The 17541-nt window shown below is 31.6% G+C and overlaps 1 protein-coding gene across 1 annotated transcript; it reads left to right on the forward strand.

Annotated features, from left to right (window-relative positions):
- Positions 1-13415: 13415 nt before the first annotated feature.
- LOC133186092 (THAP domain-containing protein 5-like) lies at positions 13416-17080 on the forward strand. The gene is given in 5 exon segments (XM_061321371.1): positions 13416-13460; positions 15973-16240; positions 16243-16301; positions 16613-16759; positions 16885-17080. Coding segments are annotated over 5 exon segments (690 nt in total). The 3' UTR covers positions 17056-17080.
- Positions 17081-17541: the final 461 nt, after the last annotated feature.

Raw genomic sequence — 17541 nt, forward strand, 5'->3', positions numbered from 1 at the left:
AATTCACAAATTTGAATATGATTTTTTTGATATCTGAAGCTATAGGCATTCTGCACGCCTTGTTCACCCATCTTCTTCTTTATATTTTTTTTTCGCTTACAACTTTCTTTAGTTGCAATATCTTTATTTCAAAAATATACATTTTAATTAATTAGTTCACAAAAAGATGTTGAGTTAAAATGTTTTTAAGCTGTATTTTAAACAATTTTACCAAAACAGATGGCTTTTAGTATAATTAATGTTTATATGAAAAATAAACATGATAAATAATTTGTAAATAACAAAACCTTTTTGTTTTTTTACTCAACTCAGATTTTGATTTAAATTCTCAGCTAAATGTCTAATTAATGCCACTTTTTGCTCAATTAATACGGTATGAAACTGTTACAAAACTCTTCCGACAAAAATACTTTATGGTAAACGGGAAGAAAAATACATGTAAATCAATGGGGACTGAATTCAGTTGATAATATTTTCTTAGCCATGCAGCGCTTGGAAAATATAGACATTTTTCATCTTGTGTTTGAATTGTCCCTTGAAAAACGTGATATATTTTCAGCAAATGTACGAATGCCTTACCATAAAATTGTACCTTTATTGCTCGCTTCATGATTTCGTTATACTAAAGATCGCACAAATTTTAAAAATAAATCTTAAATGGAGCTAGTTCCACTTTAAATAAAAAGATGTTTTAGATCATGAATAGTTCAGATGTGACTTCTTTTGAGTGTGTACTCTTCTTTTTTCAGATTTGCTACATTCAATAAAATTTAGATTGTAGCATATAGCGTTATTAATATTACGAAATTTACTACTTTCATTGATTTTACTGGTTATTCCAAAGAAATCATATAATAGTTGAGTTTAAATATTTCACTTTCTTTATTGACCTATAGGAGACATAATTCGGTGCGTATAGCCAATGTCTTTTGTTTGGTAGATTAAAGAAAAAGAAACTAGTTGAATTCAATATATTTTATGAAGAGGCTTTGGTTTTATCAATATTATTATTTACAGTTAAAAATATTGATTATTCTTTTTCTCAGTTAAGGGCAGAGTCACTTACGTACAGTCCACCTGTTGAATATGGTCCGAGTAACATTGGTTCATATCATCACTGCTATAAAATGAGTGGTAAAGACAAGGAGTCACTGAAACGATAAGGAAAGGTCTTTTATAGTTTTGACCTGAAATTCACAAAAAATAAATATTCTTTTCTACCGTAGATTTTAAGTGCAACGACAGCAAATGAATTTTATGAATTTCAAAACTAACCACAAAAATTTACACCACAGAGCTCCCATCGTACATCCGGGTCATTGGTGTAGCACCATGGCTCCTCTCGATCAAAATTTCGGCAGTAGTTCTCTTGAGCAAGACTGAATGCATCATAGTTGTGTTTATGTGGACTCTGCTTAGCCCAAGTCTGACACACCCGTCCGGTTAAAGTTACGTTTTTGGTTCCTCTATACAATACTCCCGGAAATCGGCAATTGGGTGAGACTGGTTTCTCTTTGAATAAATATAGGAATAACTATCAGTAACGCCTTAATTTTATCATATTGAATTTTCTGTAGACAGTCACAAATCTTATGTTTTGTTTTATCGGACAAAATTTACATACCTGTGTATTAAATAAGAAATGCCATAGAAGGAAGTTCCTGGTGCCGCCTAATTTTACTTCTTTTAGGCATCAATTAATTCAAAGATATTAAGTACGAAATTTTTGTATTACCGGTAAAATTAACTTTATGTATGAAGAAAAAAGATGTATGATCAACTCTTTTTAAGTTCCTTTTCGTTCATGCTATTTAAACTGATTGAATCAACAAAATGTAGCTTTTACTTCAGAGTCAGCCACTTTTGAATATCTACAGCAAATACCTCTGGTAAATGTAGTCTCTGTGCTTAGGGGATTTACTGCACTAAGGGTAGCGATATCCTCCATTACTTGGGAGTCGGCTGTTGAACTTAAGTCACCTTTAAATAGTTGTTAGATTATAAAATGTTATGAATGATATATTTTACAAATAAATTTCAAAAATCAAGGATTATTTGTTTTTATTTTTTGAATTATATACTTTATACCTGTTGTATCAAAAACATCCGTGTTAATATTCCTGTCTAAGATTGTGTTAGTACTATTTAAATTCGTTGGAGTTTTTGTTATATCTGCAAAATCATTTAAAGCAATATTTATTTACAAAAATTGATCAAGAAAAATCAGGTAATGCATAAATAAACTGAAACATATTATTGTAAAAATAAAATGCACCTCACATATTTTTACGAATGCATTTGCGATATATATATATATATATATATATATATATATAAAATAAAATGTTATGAATGATATATTTTACAAATAAATTTCAAAAATCAAGGATTATTTGTTTTTATTTTTTGAATTATATACTTTATACCTGTTGTATCAAAAACATCCGTGTTAATATTCCTGTCTAAGATTGTGTTAGTACTATTTAAATTCGTTGGAGTTTCTGTTATATCTGCAAAATCATTTAAAGCAATATTTATTTACAAAAATTGATCAAGAAAAATCAGGTAATGCATAAATAAACTGAAACATATTATTGTAAAAATAAAATGCACCTCACATATTTTTACGAATGCATTTGCGATATATATATATATATATATATATATATATATATATATATATATATATATATATATATATATATATATATATATATATATATATATATATATATATATATATCACAAAGAAATTCACTTTTATAAGGATACCCACTTCCGCCCCAGCCTCGGTTGAACTCTCGACCTAAGAAATCTAGCAGTACAGGAACAGCGCGCACTAGACCACTCGGCCATCTAGGCAATTCAAAAAAAAATTCGATGCCAATGGAATTCAAGCAGTGCCGCCCTACACTACACTTTCATTGAGAATGGAGATACAGTTATCTGGACTGTTCGTTATCTTTACTTTTTCAATAAAAGAAAAAAAACGTGTCTGTGCTTTCAGGTGAAATTCATTAAAGGAGTATGAAGAGTAATTTATAATTCTTACTTCCTTTTTTTTTTTTTTTTTTTTTTAGAGAAATCATAATTAAATAATAAACCTTAACTTACCAATAGATCAATATACTGATTGGAAAATATGGACCTACATTTAGAAATATCATAAAAATATTGAAAATTGCAATATACGAACATATCGTACATATTTAACACTTCTTTTTTGTTATATTTCAAAGAATAATCATGAATGGAAGACCAGAAGGAATCAATCCGTGAATGTTCAATAAATGCAAAAATCATGACTCAGGAGAATGAACAATATTGTATATGTCATGATATGTGTACATGCAGTAAATATTTAAAAAATAGTTCAAGCTCGGCTCTTTTATACTTGATAAGAATCAGCGCGAACAATTACAGAAAAAAAAATATATACAAAATCTTTGTTAAAGACTGTTTCTATATATAAACTGTATTTCAATAGTAAAACATTTCAATTCCTGTGTTTTAAAAGCAGTTTGCATATTTTTTAGTCTCAAAGGCGAATGTATTTTCAAAAGATCTCTCTGGAACTTCGTGAGGTTTGTTCTTCACTGAAAGATAATACAATGCTATAAACGTGTTAAACTTGAAGGAGGCCTAGGTAGGGAGCTCGCTTCTAATCAGAAGGGTTCGATTCTCGGTCGCCGCACCGCGTCAAACCTAAGACGTAAACATAGGTAATGACTGTTCCTTCGCCACGCACCCTGCACTAGAGGTGATAATCACAGATCTTTCGGATGATACCTTAAACCGAGGTCCTGGTAGGTGTTGGTACGCTAAAGAACCCTCACTGCTCAATGGTCCCAAGCGCCGTGTAAAGGTCTTAGTTTGAAGCCCTTCAACGGCATACGGTGACATCTCTATATGAATGAAAAATTCTCGAATAGGAAGTTAAACAACAATCAATCAATAAACTTGACGGTTAGACTTGCTAGATGACAAGGGGAAACTGTAGGGTTATTTTATCCAATATTTTTCTTCTACAATGGTAATTATTTGAATCATTGAGGATATGTCATGCATCAATTTTATCTAAATTTTCACAAGCATTTTCAAGCAGTTTGCAATATTTCAATAATGACAATAACAAGGAAACAAGAACATTGTTCATTCTTTGTCCCGAATTAAGGGACAAAGCAATTCTGAGATAAGCTTTAACATAATATTTGCTAATACAGTATATGATTTACCTGTTTGAGAATAATTAACAATTCCTATGAAAAATATATAAAATGCCATCACGTCCTTTCGGAGAAGACACATAAAAAGGCTTCAACAGTTTAATGGGAATGTCACAAGGTACAAAATACAGTAAATCTTGCTTAGTGCGAAAACGGTTATAGAGAATTAACGGATATAGAGGAGTATTTTGAGATCCTTATTCTTAACAATTCTTTATTTATTCATCGAAATTTTACGGTCTTAACGAACTCTGGCATACCGAATCTAATATAGCGAACAGATTTTGTGTCTCATACAGGTTCAAAATAAGAGCATTTACATATTTTAAAACAAGTTTTTAACTTTTAACAAATATCGACATTTTAAATAAATTCACATTATTTTTTGTTTGTATTTTTAATTAAAAATTCCATAAATGTGAAAACTTTCGTACTCCAAGATAACTTTTGTATAAAGTACTTCCCTGAAATATTCGATAGTCATAGTTGAAGGATTACATGTATATTGCGAATTTGTAAAATATATTTAATGAATATGGATATAACAAACCATCGATATAGCGATGTAAATTCACAGGCTCATAGGACTTCGCTATAACAAAATTTTACTGTATTTCTTTTTCTTTTTTTTTTTTAAATTTAGTACATATGCGTCTAGAGAATAGGAGCTTTCTGTTAAAATGCATTTGGAAACGAATCTATAGCGTATACTTTTAGAAAGTCAGATATAAAGTTTCTATTATGAATTTTGTCGAGTAGTATGCGAACTATCTATCCTTCCGTTTTCCGTAGATCAGAAGTGATAAAGCTGACAAAGCTTGTTTCAATATAGTTTTTGTTTGTAAGGCTCATTATTATAACTGCATTTTATTAAGCTCGATTTTAATTCCACAACTGTTAATGTTCCCTTTCAAAAGAAATTCTTCAGAATCACCTTTCAGTTTTTATATACTTTTAATATTCCAGTCAATGGAAGTGAGTTTATTTTACCTTACCTATATTGGATTCCGAAACTCCATTAAATTCTTAACAAACAAAGATATATTGCAGGGTCAAGTAACTGTTCAACCAAGCACATTTCTTACTTTTTTTACTCTTTCACAGAATCACAGAATATTTTCTGTTGTAAAAGATAAACTTTAGATGTTCTGTGCTACAACATATTCAAAAATGGTATAAATCGGTTTTTTTTTTAAATCTAAAAAAGAAAATAAATTTAGAAAATTTAAAATCACAAAAACTTGTTTTCAAAAATCAATAGCAGTTGGGTTTTTTTCTTTTATTGGCTAGTCTTTTTTTGTTTCAAGATCGGGAAAGGAATCAAGGAAAGATCTTTTAAGAACTGATTTTTTTCATCCTTTATTTTATCATCTTTTTAAATTCTAGAACATCACTGTTTCCATGTATTGCGTAAAGATTTAAAAAAAATATGAAGGTTGGAAATGAGAATTTAACTTAAACTTAATTTAACTTAAATTACAACATATAAATAAAAGAAAATATACGATTTTTTTGACCACGAAATTCTCGTAAAACTCCCATCAAATTTCCGATTGAACATTTCCGAAAAATACCAATGATATTTTGTCCTCTTTATGAAAACTTACATGAAGTGCATTGTGTCACGTGATATTGTATTCAGAATTGACGGTTCAACGTAAATTTTAATCCAGACTGATTCCCTCACGTTTAAACATGCGTTGTGTACCATATGATACAGTTAAGTGGACAGTCCAAGGTAGATTTATGAAATATAAAGATAAGAAACAGTTAGACTCAAAAATCCAATCAAACAATTATGGCACGCCAATTTCACAAAAATTAGCGAAACTTAGTTTCACAGTTGATAAACTAGGTTTATCGACTGTAAACTATAGTTTACAAACCGTGAACTATAGTTAACGATTCGTTAACTATAGTTTTCATCTGTAAAACTATATTTAACGGTTGTTAACTATAGCTTACGAATGCTAATCTAAGTTTATCTGTCTGTAATTAAACGTTAACAATAGATTTTGTTGATAAACATAGATTCACATCTGTAAACTATAATTTACAATCGTGAACTATAGTTAAGAGTTGTTAATCATAGTTTCACAAATCGTGAAACTATATTTATCAGATAAACTATGTTTTACATTCGTTAACCATAGATTTCGGTTGTAAACTATAGTTAACTGTCATTTATACTCACAAACTATATTTAACAGACGTAAACTATACTTATCGATCGTAAACTATAGTTTTGAGAGCTAAACTATGATTCACATTTGCCAATCATAGTTTATCGTAATAAACTATAATTCACACTCGTAAACTATAGTTAAGAGTTGTTAAATATAGTTTATGAATCTAAACACCTGTTAACGATAGTTTTCAATTCGAAATTTCGCGGCACCAATCGCGAGAAGCAATAATGGATATTAAGGACACGTGTTGGGCATTATCTAAAGCAAAGATCGAGTTATATATAATCAATATTACTTTCTCTATTTAAACAGGATTAATTGTATTTGTTATAAAATGTCGTGTATATATACATTTCCCATGGGGAAATTTTTAGAAATATGATAAAATTTTAATTTTTTAAAAGACAGAATATTACGAGATTTTTGCTCAAGCAGAGGAGGGTGAAGCGCGTTTTACAATGTGCCCAGCATTTTCCCGCCACATCACCAAAACAAAGAAACTGAAAGAGAGGAAATGCAGTGGCGGATATAGATAGGGTTGTGGGGGTTTCAACGTCCTCCTTTGAATTTAAGAGAGAGAGAATGAGAGAGAAGTCCCAAATATTTGTTGTGTTTGTTCCGTGAAAGGCTACTTTTATTTATGTATGAAGAAAATTCGGTTGTTGAAAAATAAATTCCGCGCCTGCAATGTTACATGTACTGTGTTATGTCTTTATTTACAGAGGAATATAAGATATACATGTATTTTATTAATGACAGATCACGCATTTCGGTCTCTATTTTTCTCTTTTAAATAAAAAAAAAAAAATTTTTAATCAATAATTTTCCAGTCATTTTTCTTTTTATTTCCAACTAGATTTGCTTTAAAATAATAGAACATTTACTTATATAACGCCAATTAGAAATATACATGCATATATATTTAACAACAATTGTCGTAACATAGCAAAATCTTATAATGCTGTAACTAGGATTAGCCGATCTATAATTTACAAAAAAAAAAAACAAAAAACAAACTATTGTTAACTATGGTTTTGATCGTAAACTATGGTTTAGAGTCGTGAAATCTAGTTTCACAGAAAATTGTGCATCTCCGATACAAAATAAGAGATTCTGTTCCTAAACTGTGTTTCTCAAGTGTAAAACTATGTTTATCGCATTTTTGTGAATTTGGCGCTTTGTATGTCTGTAAAGTATACTTTACAAAGCCTAAACTATAATTTACATTTGTTAAGTATAGTTTAGAGTTGTAAATCATAGTTTACAAATCGCGAAACTATATTTATCAGATAAACTATATTTTGCAGTAGCAAATGATTGTTTTCCGTGTTAATTATAGTTTACGCTTGTGAAACATAGATTATCGTGTAAACTATAGTTCACATATGTGAAATATAGATTATCATCGTTAACTATAGTTTACGGTCTGTAAACTATAGTTTACAATCGATAAACCTAGTTTATCAACTGTGAAACTATGATTAGCTCATTTTTGTGAATTTGGCGTGCCATAAACAATGCAAATTAAGAGCAGAGCAAACTTGGACCCCCTGAAAATATCAGAGGTTTAAATCAGGCATCATTGAAGGGTACGTAGCCTTTGTCAACAGATCAAACCGCCGTCTGTTTCATTATAGGATTAAACGTTGTTTTTGAAAATTTTATCGATGTTTAAAATCTTGACATTTTACTCACAAACTAAATAAAAGTGCGAAACACCCTATGCGAGGCCTCTTTCTTTTTTTTAATAACTGGAATTGCTGAACGCGTAGGAATACATCATATGAAAAAATAATTCCTAAATGCTGGAACTTTAACAGAAATTTAATAATCGCACTGTAACAAAACATATTATTTTAATTTTAACTGTATAATTTATGCAATAAACAAGTAATTCACCAAAATGTGTGTTTTTTGCGTTTGAACAAAGTTTTATACTATGACGTATGACGCTTAGTTAAAGTGAAAGTGGCAGTCTTTGAAGACAGAGCGTGTTCCAAATCCTGACAAGTTAATGGATTTCCTGCTTATTTGCAGGCTTTGATTATTGATTGACTGTGTTTGAGTGGACGATATCATACTTGGAGGTAAGCATGTTTGGTTTTTTTCTCCGCTTGCAACATTACTAAGAACAGAGCTGATGTCATGTTTCTGTTCTGTGCTCGGTCGATGGCAGTAGGACTTCAGTGATTCCTTCCTCTTGTGATCAGACATAAACATTATATGCCTGTCGGTTAGAGCAGCATCGCTCATTGCTGTGATCGAAGTTGAACGGAGAGAATGTGCAGTGAACCTGGTGGTCCCAGAGTTCTTGCAGATATCTGGCATGAATGTGGTGAATTTCTTGGGCTTAACTCGGGTGACTGTATATCACACTGAAAAGGATTCAGGTGATTCTCCACGTAAAGCATCTCGTGCACATTCATTAAAGAGTGACACAGCTGCTGGGTCAGTTTTTTTTATGAACTTTCTGAGAGATTCTACTGGACATGTTGATGTTCCTGAAGCGTACATTCTCTTGTCCTGGGCCTCCTCGCACTTGTCATCTAGCCCACCCTGGTAGTATTTCTGTAGCGTTTCATGGTTTATGGTTACATACTCAAACCCATTTTCATCTTTCGCAAACTTCAGGGATTCCATAGTTAGCTGGTGATGAAACCCGCAGCCCCTGCTTACAAAATGCATTGCCAGTAAATACCAGATGCGAAATCTGAGGGCGACAGGGTTATCATTAGAAATTATATACTGGTTGATTTTTACAAGATCTTCATTTGGTATAATGGGATGATGCTTGGTTGATCTTGACAGGCCTTGACGCAAGTTAAATTTGAGTTTTGAACTAAGCATCGCATTAGCAGTTTTGAACTCCTTGTCTCTTACTACGTCAATTTCTCTTCCTATATCTTTTAAGTGTCTATTTATTGCAGCTCGCACATTTTTTTATTGAATTTTTGTGAAATTCTTGTGCCTGTTCCTCACTAATTGTTTTTGATCAATTTATGAGATTTTTTGGCTGGGCCTCTGCGTAAAATTTCCTTAAGCTTTCATTAAGGATGCTTGCATCAACAACCTCAAGGACATGTGTTTCATTTAGTCGCTCCAGACACCAAGCTGGAAAATTATAATTTTTAGATTATTTTTATACACTGATACTTTAATTTACAAGTACAATACACGATTTAAGTATTTTTAATATTTTGTCATTCATGCATGTTTGTATAAAAATATTAGAACTACATTTTGATATTTATTTTATATTTTCACATATTTTAAATTAACAATTTTATCCTGTTTTTATGAATTTTGTTTAATTTTCAAAATAACTTTACATGTTAATGATTCATTCTATACCTATTTTTGGCATGATCATGTTTTGATTTTATTCAAAATGTCAAAACTGACCATTGCTATGGGTAGATATGTGATATTGCTGCTGAATGAACATTACAGTGATTTTAAAGAAGTATCAAAGTAAGTATTACCATTAAAGACACCAATTCCCCATTTTGTGTTCCTTTTGGTGGCATCTGAGTACTGGTTTCTCTCTATTTCTTGTAAATCTTTCTCTGAAAGGCATTTGAAGCTAGATTTTTCTTATTTTGGGGTCTCTTTACATAAAACAGGATTTTGAATGGGTTCTGGTTGTGCCATTGTGGCATTTGTTTCACAGTGCTCTTCTGTCTGGTTCTGTTGCTGTAATGCCTTCAGGAGCATGTCATCAAAACCCTCAACATCTTCTTTTAGGACCTCCAGAAGTGTTAAAACCTCCGATTCATAATTTATTTCCGGTGGTATAGATAATTCACAGTTTACCAAAGGTCTTTCAAAGGTTTCTTCAGCATCTGAAGATGCCACAGCTTTAGATTCAACTGCCAGTGCCAAAGCCTACGCAGCACAGTTAAGGCTGCAATAAAGAGGCGGGGTCTAATTTTTACGGGAAATACTTACTATAACATCACACAAAATTAGATGGTCTTCAAATTACCACAAAATGAAATGATTTGCTATTTTAAACGTTATTTTTGTCGTTGGTTAAATCCTACACAGCAACATATAAACAATTCATTGATCGCAATGCACTTGTCAATGTGACGTCATATCGTAAAATTTGACGCAGTTTGTATGCAGTGAGAGGCAGACCAAGTTATATTTTATACAATGAAAAATGTATTTTGTAATAAAATAAAATATATTTGCAGATATATAAAATGCAATTAACTTGGATGCGATGTTTATTTTATGATTTTATTTATATACTTCCCGTACATTTCCTAATCAAGCGATACTGCCGAATATTTGTATGCAGATACATTGAAGGGTAATAGAAGGGTCGTAATAAATCTATATATTGCAAGGACATACCCTCAATAAATTATGACAAGCTTTTACACATAAACTCGAGAGGTATGAAGATATTTGAAAAGTGCTGCGAACCTGATGAAATCTTGTAAATGAATTAATTATATCTATATTTAATGTACTTGACCAGCAAAATATTCAACATACAATCTAACAAATGTAATTTTAGCAATTACGAGGGGTTATCAAAAAGTTCGTGGACTAGCGTCATAAAATTAAAACCGCTTTAGGTACATCAATGAATTTTTACACATTTAGTTAGCATCATCTTTTCTATCTATAGACTAAACCATAAATCATAATTTTTATTTTTTAATAAATTGTTAGTGTTTTTGTAAGCAAAAGTATGTCCAGGCGGCGCAACCTCTAATATGACGTTTTTTTCTACATGAGTGTAACTGAGAAAAACTCTTTAGATATGAGTATTTGTCATCAAAAAACCTCGTTAATTCAGGCATGTAGTACGACACATTTGTTCAGTAAAATTTGCAATTTTTACCCCATTCTGTAATTTCTATGAAATTTTATCGTAAATTTTATATGGAGTGTCCAAACAATTATGGGCTTGAAAATAACGTCAAAAAGGGGGAGGGGTTTCTTTTTCAAACACTCTATAGAGTTTCGCTCCTGGAAAAACTGGTATTGACCTAGGGAATGTTTAAACTGGCTACAGAAAAATAAAATGCATCCAGAGTACTTGTTTTTTAATGCCCAAAAAGATTCAGAGAGATGAAATATGCACAGTTAGTGTCGATTTGTAGTCAGGGTGTCAAAAGTCAGTCACGTCGAAAAGTGACGTTGCTCATGTGTGGAAGAAATTGAACTCCTACAAGCTAAGTATTCTGGCATAATCAAGTAAGGATCTTAATTCCCCATATAAAGATCCATTTACAATATTATATGCATTGAAAACAGCTGCTCGTGACATTGTAAATTCATATAAATAAGACGGGTTTAAGTCCTTACTTAACTCCAGGTAATCTCATCAAGATCAGTGTATGAGGAAGAGAGAGCGGACATTAAAAAACAATGACGTTAAGCGGACGTCATGACACTTAACGGCGACAGCGCCGGGTGATCACATAAAGTCTTTTTAATTTTAGAATAATTTGGCCAATCATCAACGTATCAAGCTAAAATTTTCAACATTTCTTAAACTTTTGTTGTTTTATGTCCCGCTTAAATTTTGTAAGCAAAGACTACATATTAATTTTATCGCGTCAGTCCACGAACTTTTTGATAACCCCTCGTATATAGTAGAATCTATATAGGTTCGTAGCACTTTTCACAAACTACAAAGAATGTTGAAAATAATTATGAATTAAAGGTCAACTGAAAAGATTTTTCACTTTCATTCAATTTACCCCTTATTATCTTCGAGTAAATCATAGAATTTAAAGTATATTAGTTATTCGGTTATATTTGAATGTATTTCCGAGATATTTACGGTAAAAGTTGTCACATCTGAAATCTGACCTAAAATTTGGTGCGAGTTATTCCCCTTGACACGAACCCGCCATATTGAAACGGTAGACAGACACCTCGGCCCAACGACACCTCAGCCCGTCACGTTTGACACCACGGCCCTGACAGGTCGGCCCAAAATTATTGACACCTCGGCCCATACTGAAGACACCTCGGCCCAAGGATTTTTTTTATTTTCAGAATTAGTATCTGTATTCACTATGGTAATATAAATGTATGTATGTATAATGACGATATGTAAACGATAAATAGGAGCAGATAATTTCAGAATTTTTGAACGAACGACAGCATAGATGTCAGCTAGTATCTATATATATTGAGTGGGAGGTAGGAGGCCTATTTATTTATTCATTTTGTTGCTTATTACAATGCAACTTTATTCATTTCATGATGTTAAGAGTTCTTTTTTTGGTTAGGATATGTTAAAAATTGCATATAATCTAACATCTATTTTCACTTAAAAATTTTCTGAGGGTCTTTAAAAAGACTAACTGGTTTTCAATTTTTTTTTTAATATTTCATTAAACTAATCCCTATACATGCATTTATAAATTTAAAATATGATTAAAACAATTTAAAACGAAATCTGTATTAGTTGTTGACATATGTATTTCTATTAAAAATATCAAGCACCCAATGATGGACCTAAGTTCACTTGACGGGGGTACACAGACCAGGTAAATCTGAAGGCGGTGCTTATTATCTGGAGCTTTAATCCTGCTCGTAATTAACTCCTCATTGTCACCACCCCATATGACTCTAAAGGATGCACCACGTCTTCTTGTTTTTTTAACGATTAGCACTTTGAAATGGATTGTCTTTTTTTAATTACCGTCAATTTAATCTCGGAAGATTATTCATTTATTTTCTTTCTCGCTTCATGGATATATAACAATATAATCCGTCGCATAATCCTCGTATAGTCCCTATCATAATAAAATACTTCAGAATATATTGAATAAATATATTCAAAATAATACATTTTTTGTTTGTGCCGAGGTGTCTCAAATCTTGGCCCGACCCGTCGGGGCCGAGGTGTCAATGGGCCGAGATGTCGTTGGGCCGAGGTGTCGTTGGGCCGAGCTGTCTGACATTCATTGAAACTACAGACGCTGAAACGGCATGCTTCAGACGATAGGGGATTGAAAAGTAAAGTATGGTGCTGTGTGCTGCACCAAACTGTAATATCCGATACGGACAGGGTGTGTCGAATTATGGATGTTTCGGGACCGCGATGTTTCGGGACCCCGACGTTTCGGGACCTGACAACACGTTTCGGGACTTGGGTTAACACGTTTCGGGACTTGGGCTAACACGTTTCGGGACTTCTAAATATTTTGTAAAGGAAATGAAATAAAACTTGTTTACTTGTGTTTTTATGCTTATACATGTATAATTTCTCAGTTTGATACACAATTTATAATTTAAGAAGCACTGATTGGAGTTTTTATTAGTTTTAAAGTTTGCCTGCGGCATGGAGCACGCCTGCCGAGAAAATCAAACGCCCGCGGTTTTGTCTCTTTAATTTCTTATTACAGTATTTGACATATTACCTTTATAAAGTATTTGGTTAACATTTGACCAAAATTTAATTCATTTTTTTTTTTTTAAATATGTATTTGATTTATTTATAGTGTTTGATAAGAGAGTTTGTAGAATTAAAGCTGGGAGACAATCGTAACTGCTGTGTGAAGACCACGGACGTGTTTTTCTTTCTCTCCTTTTTAATAATAATTTTAGGTATTTGATTTCATATTTGTTTACAAAATTTACAAAGGCCCAAGCTAGCACATGTGCAGTAAAAACTTTACGTTTTTGGGTAGTTGTTTTGAATCAGAATCTGAAATATTCCATCTTCAACTTTTTAAACATCAATGTATAAAATTTATAATTATTATTTCAGGTTACATGTATATATGCAACAAAATCATAAAAGCAAATTTATACAAAATGTTACGGGTAAGAGAAATGTTATAACTTAAGCTATAAACTTCCTACACATCCATGTATACGTTAAGCAGAGAAGGAAAAAAAACGAAATGGGTAAGAAAATCAGCATGTATTTGACATTTCAAATATATATAAAGTCAACAGCTTGTAAAGTAAATTTTACTGAAAGTATGATGTGTATATATATACCATGTATGCAACATTTGGAAATTAACCAAACTTACTAATTTTCAAAATATAAACACGTTTAACTTATTTTTCATCTTAACGTTTCGAAGTTAGACAATTTCTTCGTCTATGCAAAGTACATGTACTCGATGGCTTAAGAAAAATGATGAAAGTAATCGATTTTATTCATTTATTTTAATTAGAAAAAAATTATTCCCACGAAAGTCCCAAATATTCTCGCTATATATTATTGTACTATCAAAACTGTTAATTTGTCTACAATGATATGGATGTCTGAATTTATGTTTACTGTGTATACACAGACTACAAATCTCAATGAAACTCAATTATCGATCTTCTTATATACCCGACCAGTGCGTAATATTATATGTGGTGTTACATAGTTAGGTACATGACAAACTTTAAATAATACTGTAAATAAATACTAAATATTATTTAATTTGCAAATATTAAATTTTTCATGCTACATGTACGTTGTAAAAGTGTTTAAAAGACATTCCACATTGACTACGTTAACAGGTCAACTTAAATTTCAAATTTCCACCTTGCCATTACATAGATAAAGCTATGATGAAATTTAAAATGTTTTTAAAGACATTATTTGAAACGATATCAAATGAAATCATGTTGTTTATACCATTTAATGCTTTTTTTAAAGTATGGTATTTTTTTTAAATTTAGGGCCAATGTTCTCGCAACATTTGTAAAATATGTTTATTTACAATGTTTTGGAAACTTTAAAAATGTTTTCGTAACATTTCCAGGGAAGAATCTTACAGATACTATGCCAAAACTTTTTGGAAAAAAAATATTTGAAACCGTTTGGGAAAAGGTAGACAAAATCAAGATCAAATCATTTTGAAAACCTTTATATTTTGTTGAACTATTGTTTGATTCTGAATTATTTCATTTACCAATAAACAAACGATATTTTTTCCATATTTTTAGATTTTTATTTTCTTAAAATAATTTCAAAAGAAACCACACAATCTTTTTAGTTCCCATTACCGGCGGCGTCTTTATACATGTACGTAACACCTCCCTATGTATAGAGTATCAGTTGGGATATGTGTACCTGATCCCAGTTGTTGTTTTAACAATTTACTGACATGTTTTTTAAAGATATATTCGACGGTAGCTGGAGATCACTTGAATATTTTAAAATATCTATCATCAACCTGAGAAGATTAAATTTTGGACCCCCTCCCCCCCCCCCCCATCACCACACACACAAGAAAAAATAACTAATAAAAAAATGATAAAAAATTAAAAAGAAATAAAAATGAATATTGTAAAGATTTATTCTTCTTCGTCTGTTATAAAAAAAAAAACCCATCAAAGTATATCTTTATGACAATTTTTATCACATATTTACATAAAAATTAAAATTCGGATTTAGCTTGAAATATTACGTACTATGTGTAATTAGAATAATATGCTATATCACCATAATAAAATAATTTGTTTAGATCCCGAAAAAAATTAACTCAAGTCCCGAATCGTCTTGTTGCTAGTCCCGAAACGTCGTATTAGTCTGGTCCCGAAACGTCGTGGTCCCGAAACATCGTGCACCCGGTGTGTCTATGTTTGCTTTCCCCGAGGATCCAAAATTATGCCAAATTTGGGTAAGAAAGCTGAAAACCATTAATTATTGGCCATCCAAACATTCAAAGCTTTGCGAGAAGCATTTTACCCCAGACTGTTTTATAATTGAGCCTTCCAGAGCGCGATGCATGAGGTATAATCGACTCCAGTTAAAAAAAGATGCCATACCTAGCATGTTTGACTATACTCCATTGAAAACTAAAGCCATTAAAGGCCATAAAAGGAAAACGGCAGATGTAGATGTTATACCAAAACAAGTCGGACATCGAAAGTTCTGGAGAAAAGACGTGCACTCGCAGTAAGTTTTTTTTTTTAAGTTTTGAAATGGATTTACGAAATTTTAATGTATCCATATTTCTTTAATTAATTGTGGTGTAGAGTTGTCCACATACATTGTACTTTAAATAACGAATTTCATTACAATACCTTCATGAATTATATGTATAATGAAAACATACAGGTGTTTACAATGAACTTTCCTTTAGCCCTATGGGGCCTTGGGAAATAAACAAATTAAATTTAAAAATATATAGGCCTATATAACGTTACCTGTACTGAAAAGTTAATCACTATATGGTAAACTTCAATAATATTTGTAATCTTAATCAGAACCTTAATGAAGATGCAGAGATTATTCTTCCTCCTCCGAGCCAGTTTCAGGACAGCCCAGAGACTCTAAACACAGAACCAAGCTGTCAAAGTGGAGCACACACAATGACTTTTGAAATGTCTACACAGACTACTTATGGGTTGATGGTAAGTTTTGTTTCATTTGTATTGATAGAAGCAGAGCATTTTGAATTTATCAATTTATTATAGAGATAATATTTTAATTAAATAATTTGATATGTCTCATTTTAATTTTACTTCATGATTTTTAGAAACGCAGGCATGTCTCCATACAGACAGAGATTCGGCCCAGTACAATATCCACTGGTACCCAAACAGAAACACTGTTTTCATTGGATGCACCTGAGGACCTTGACGAGAGCTTCGAGTCACTGGCCAGCACAGATTCTGCAGCTTCAGAATGGATGAAAACAACAACATAGATCATCATGATATTCCTCATGATATTCCTCCAAGTCACTGTAGCAGAAAATTTATTGTATTTGAAGAATGTTTTCAAGATAACCAATTAGAATATGGTCAAACCCACAAGCATTTAGGAATAACGTTTTCATATAACTTAAGTTGGTCATCCCATCTTGAAATCTTACTATTAAATGCATACAAGAAGTTGGGTCTATTGAAAATAAAATTGAAAATTTAAAATAAATCGGAAAACTCTTTCACTCATTTATCCGCCCTCAACTTGAATATGCGTCAGTAGTATGGGGTGGTTGTTCAAATACAGATTCTGAAAAATTGGAGAAATTACAACTACAAGCAGCCCGTATTGTTACTAGTCGGACTTTATTAGCTTCTAGAGAGTCTTTGTATTTCGAAACTGGCTGGGAGCCGCTTTGTGATAGACGCAAGCTACACAGATTAAATACTATGTATAGGATTCATAATAATTTAGTTCCTGATTATCT

This window comes from Saccostrea echinata, unplaced genomic scaffold, assembly GCF_033153115.1.
Source record: "Saccostrea echinata isolate AGI-Se365-2 ecotype Australia unplaced genomic scaffold, CSIRO_AGI_Sech_v1 ptg000012l, whole genome shotgun sequence".
NCBI lineage: Eukaryota > Metazoa > Mollusca > Bivalvia > Ostreida > Ostreidae > Saccostrea > Saccostrea echinata.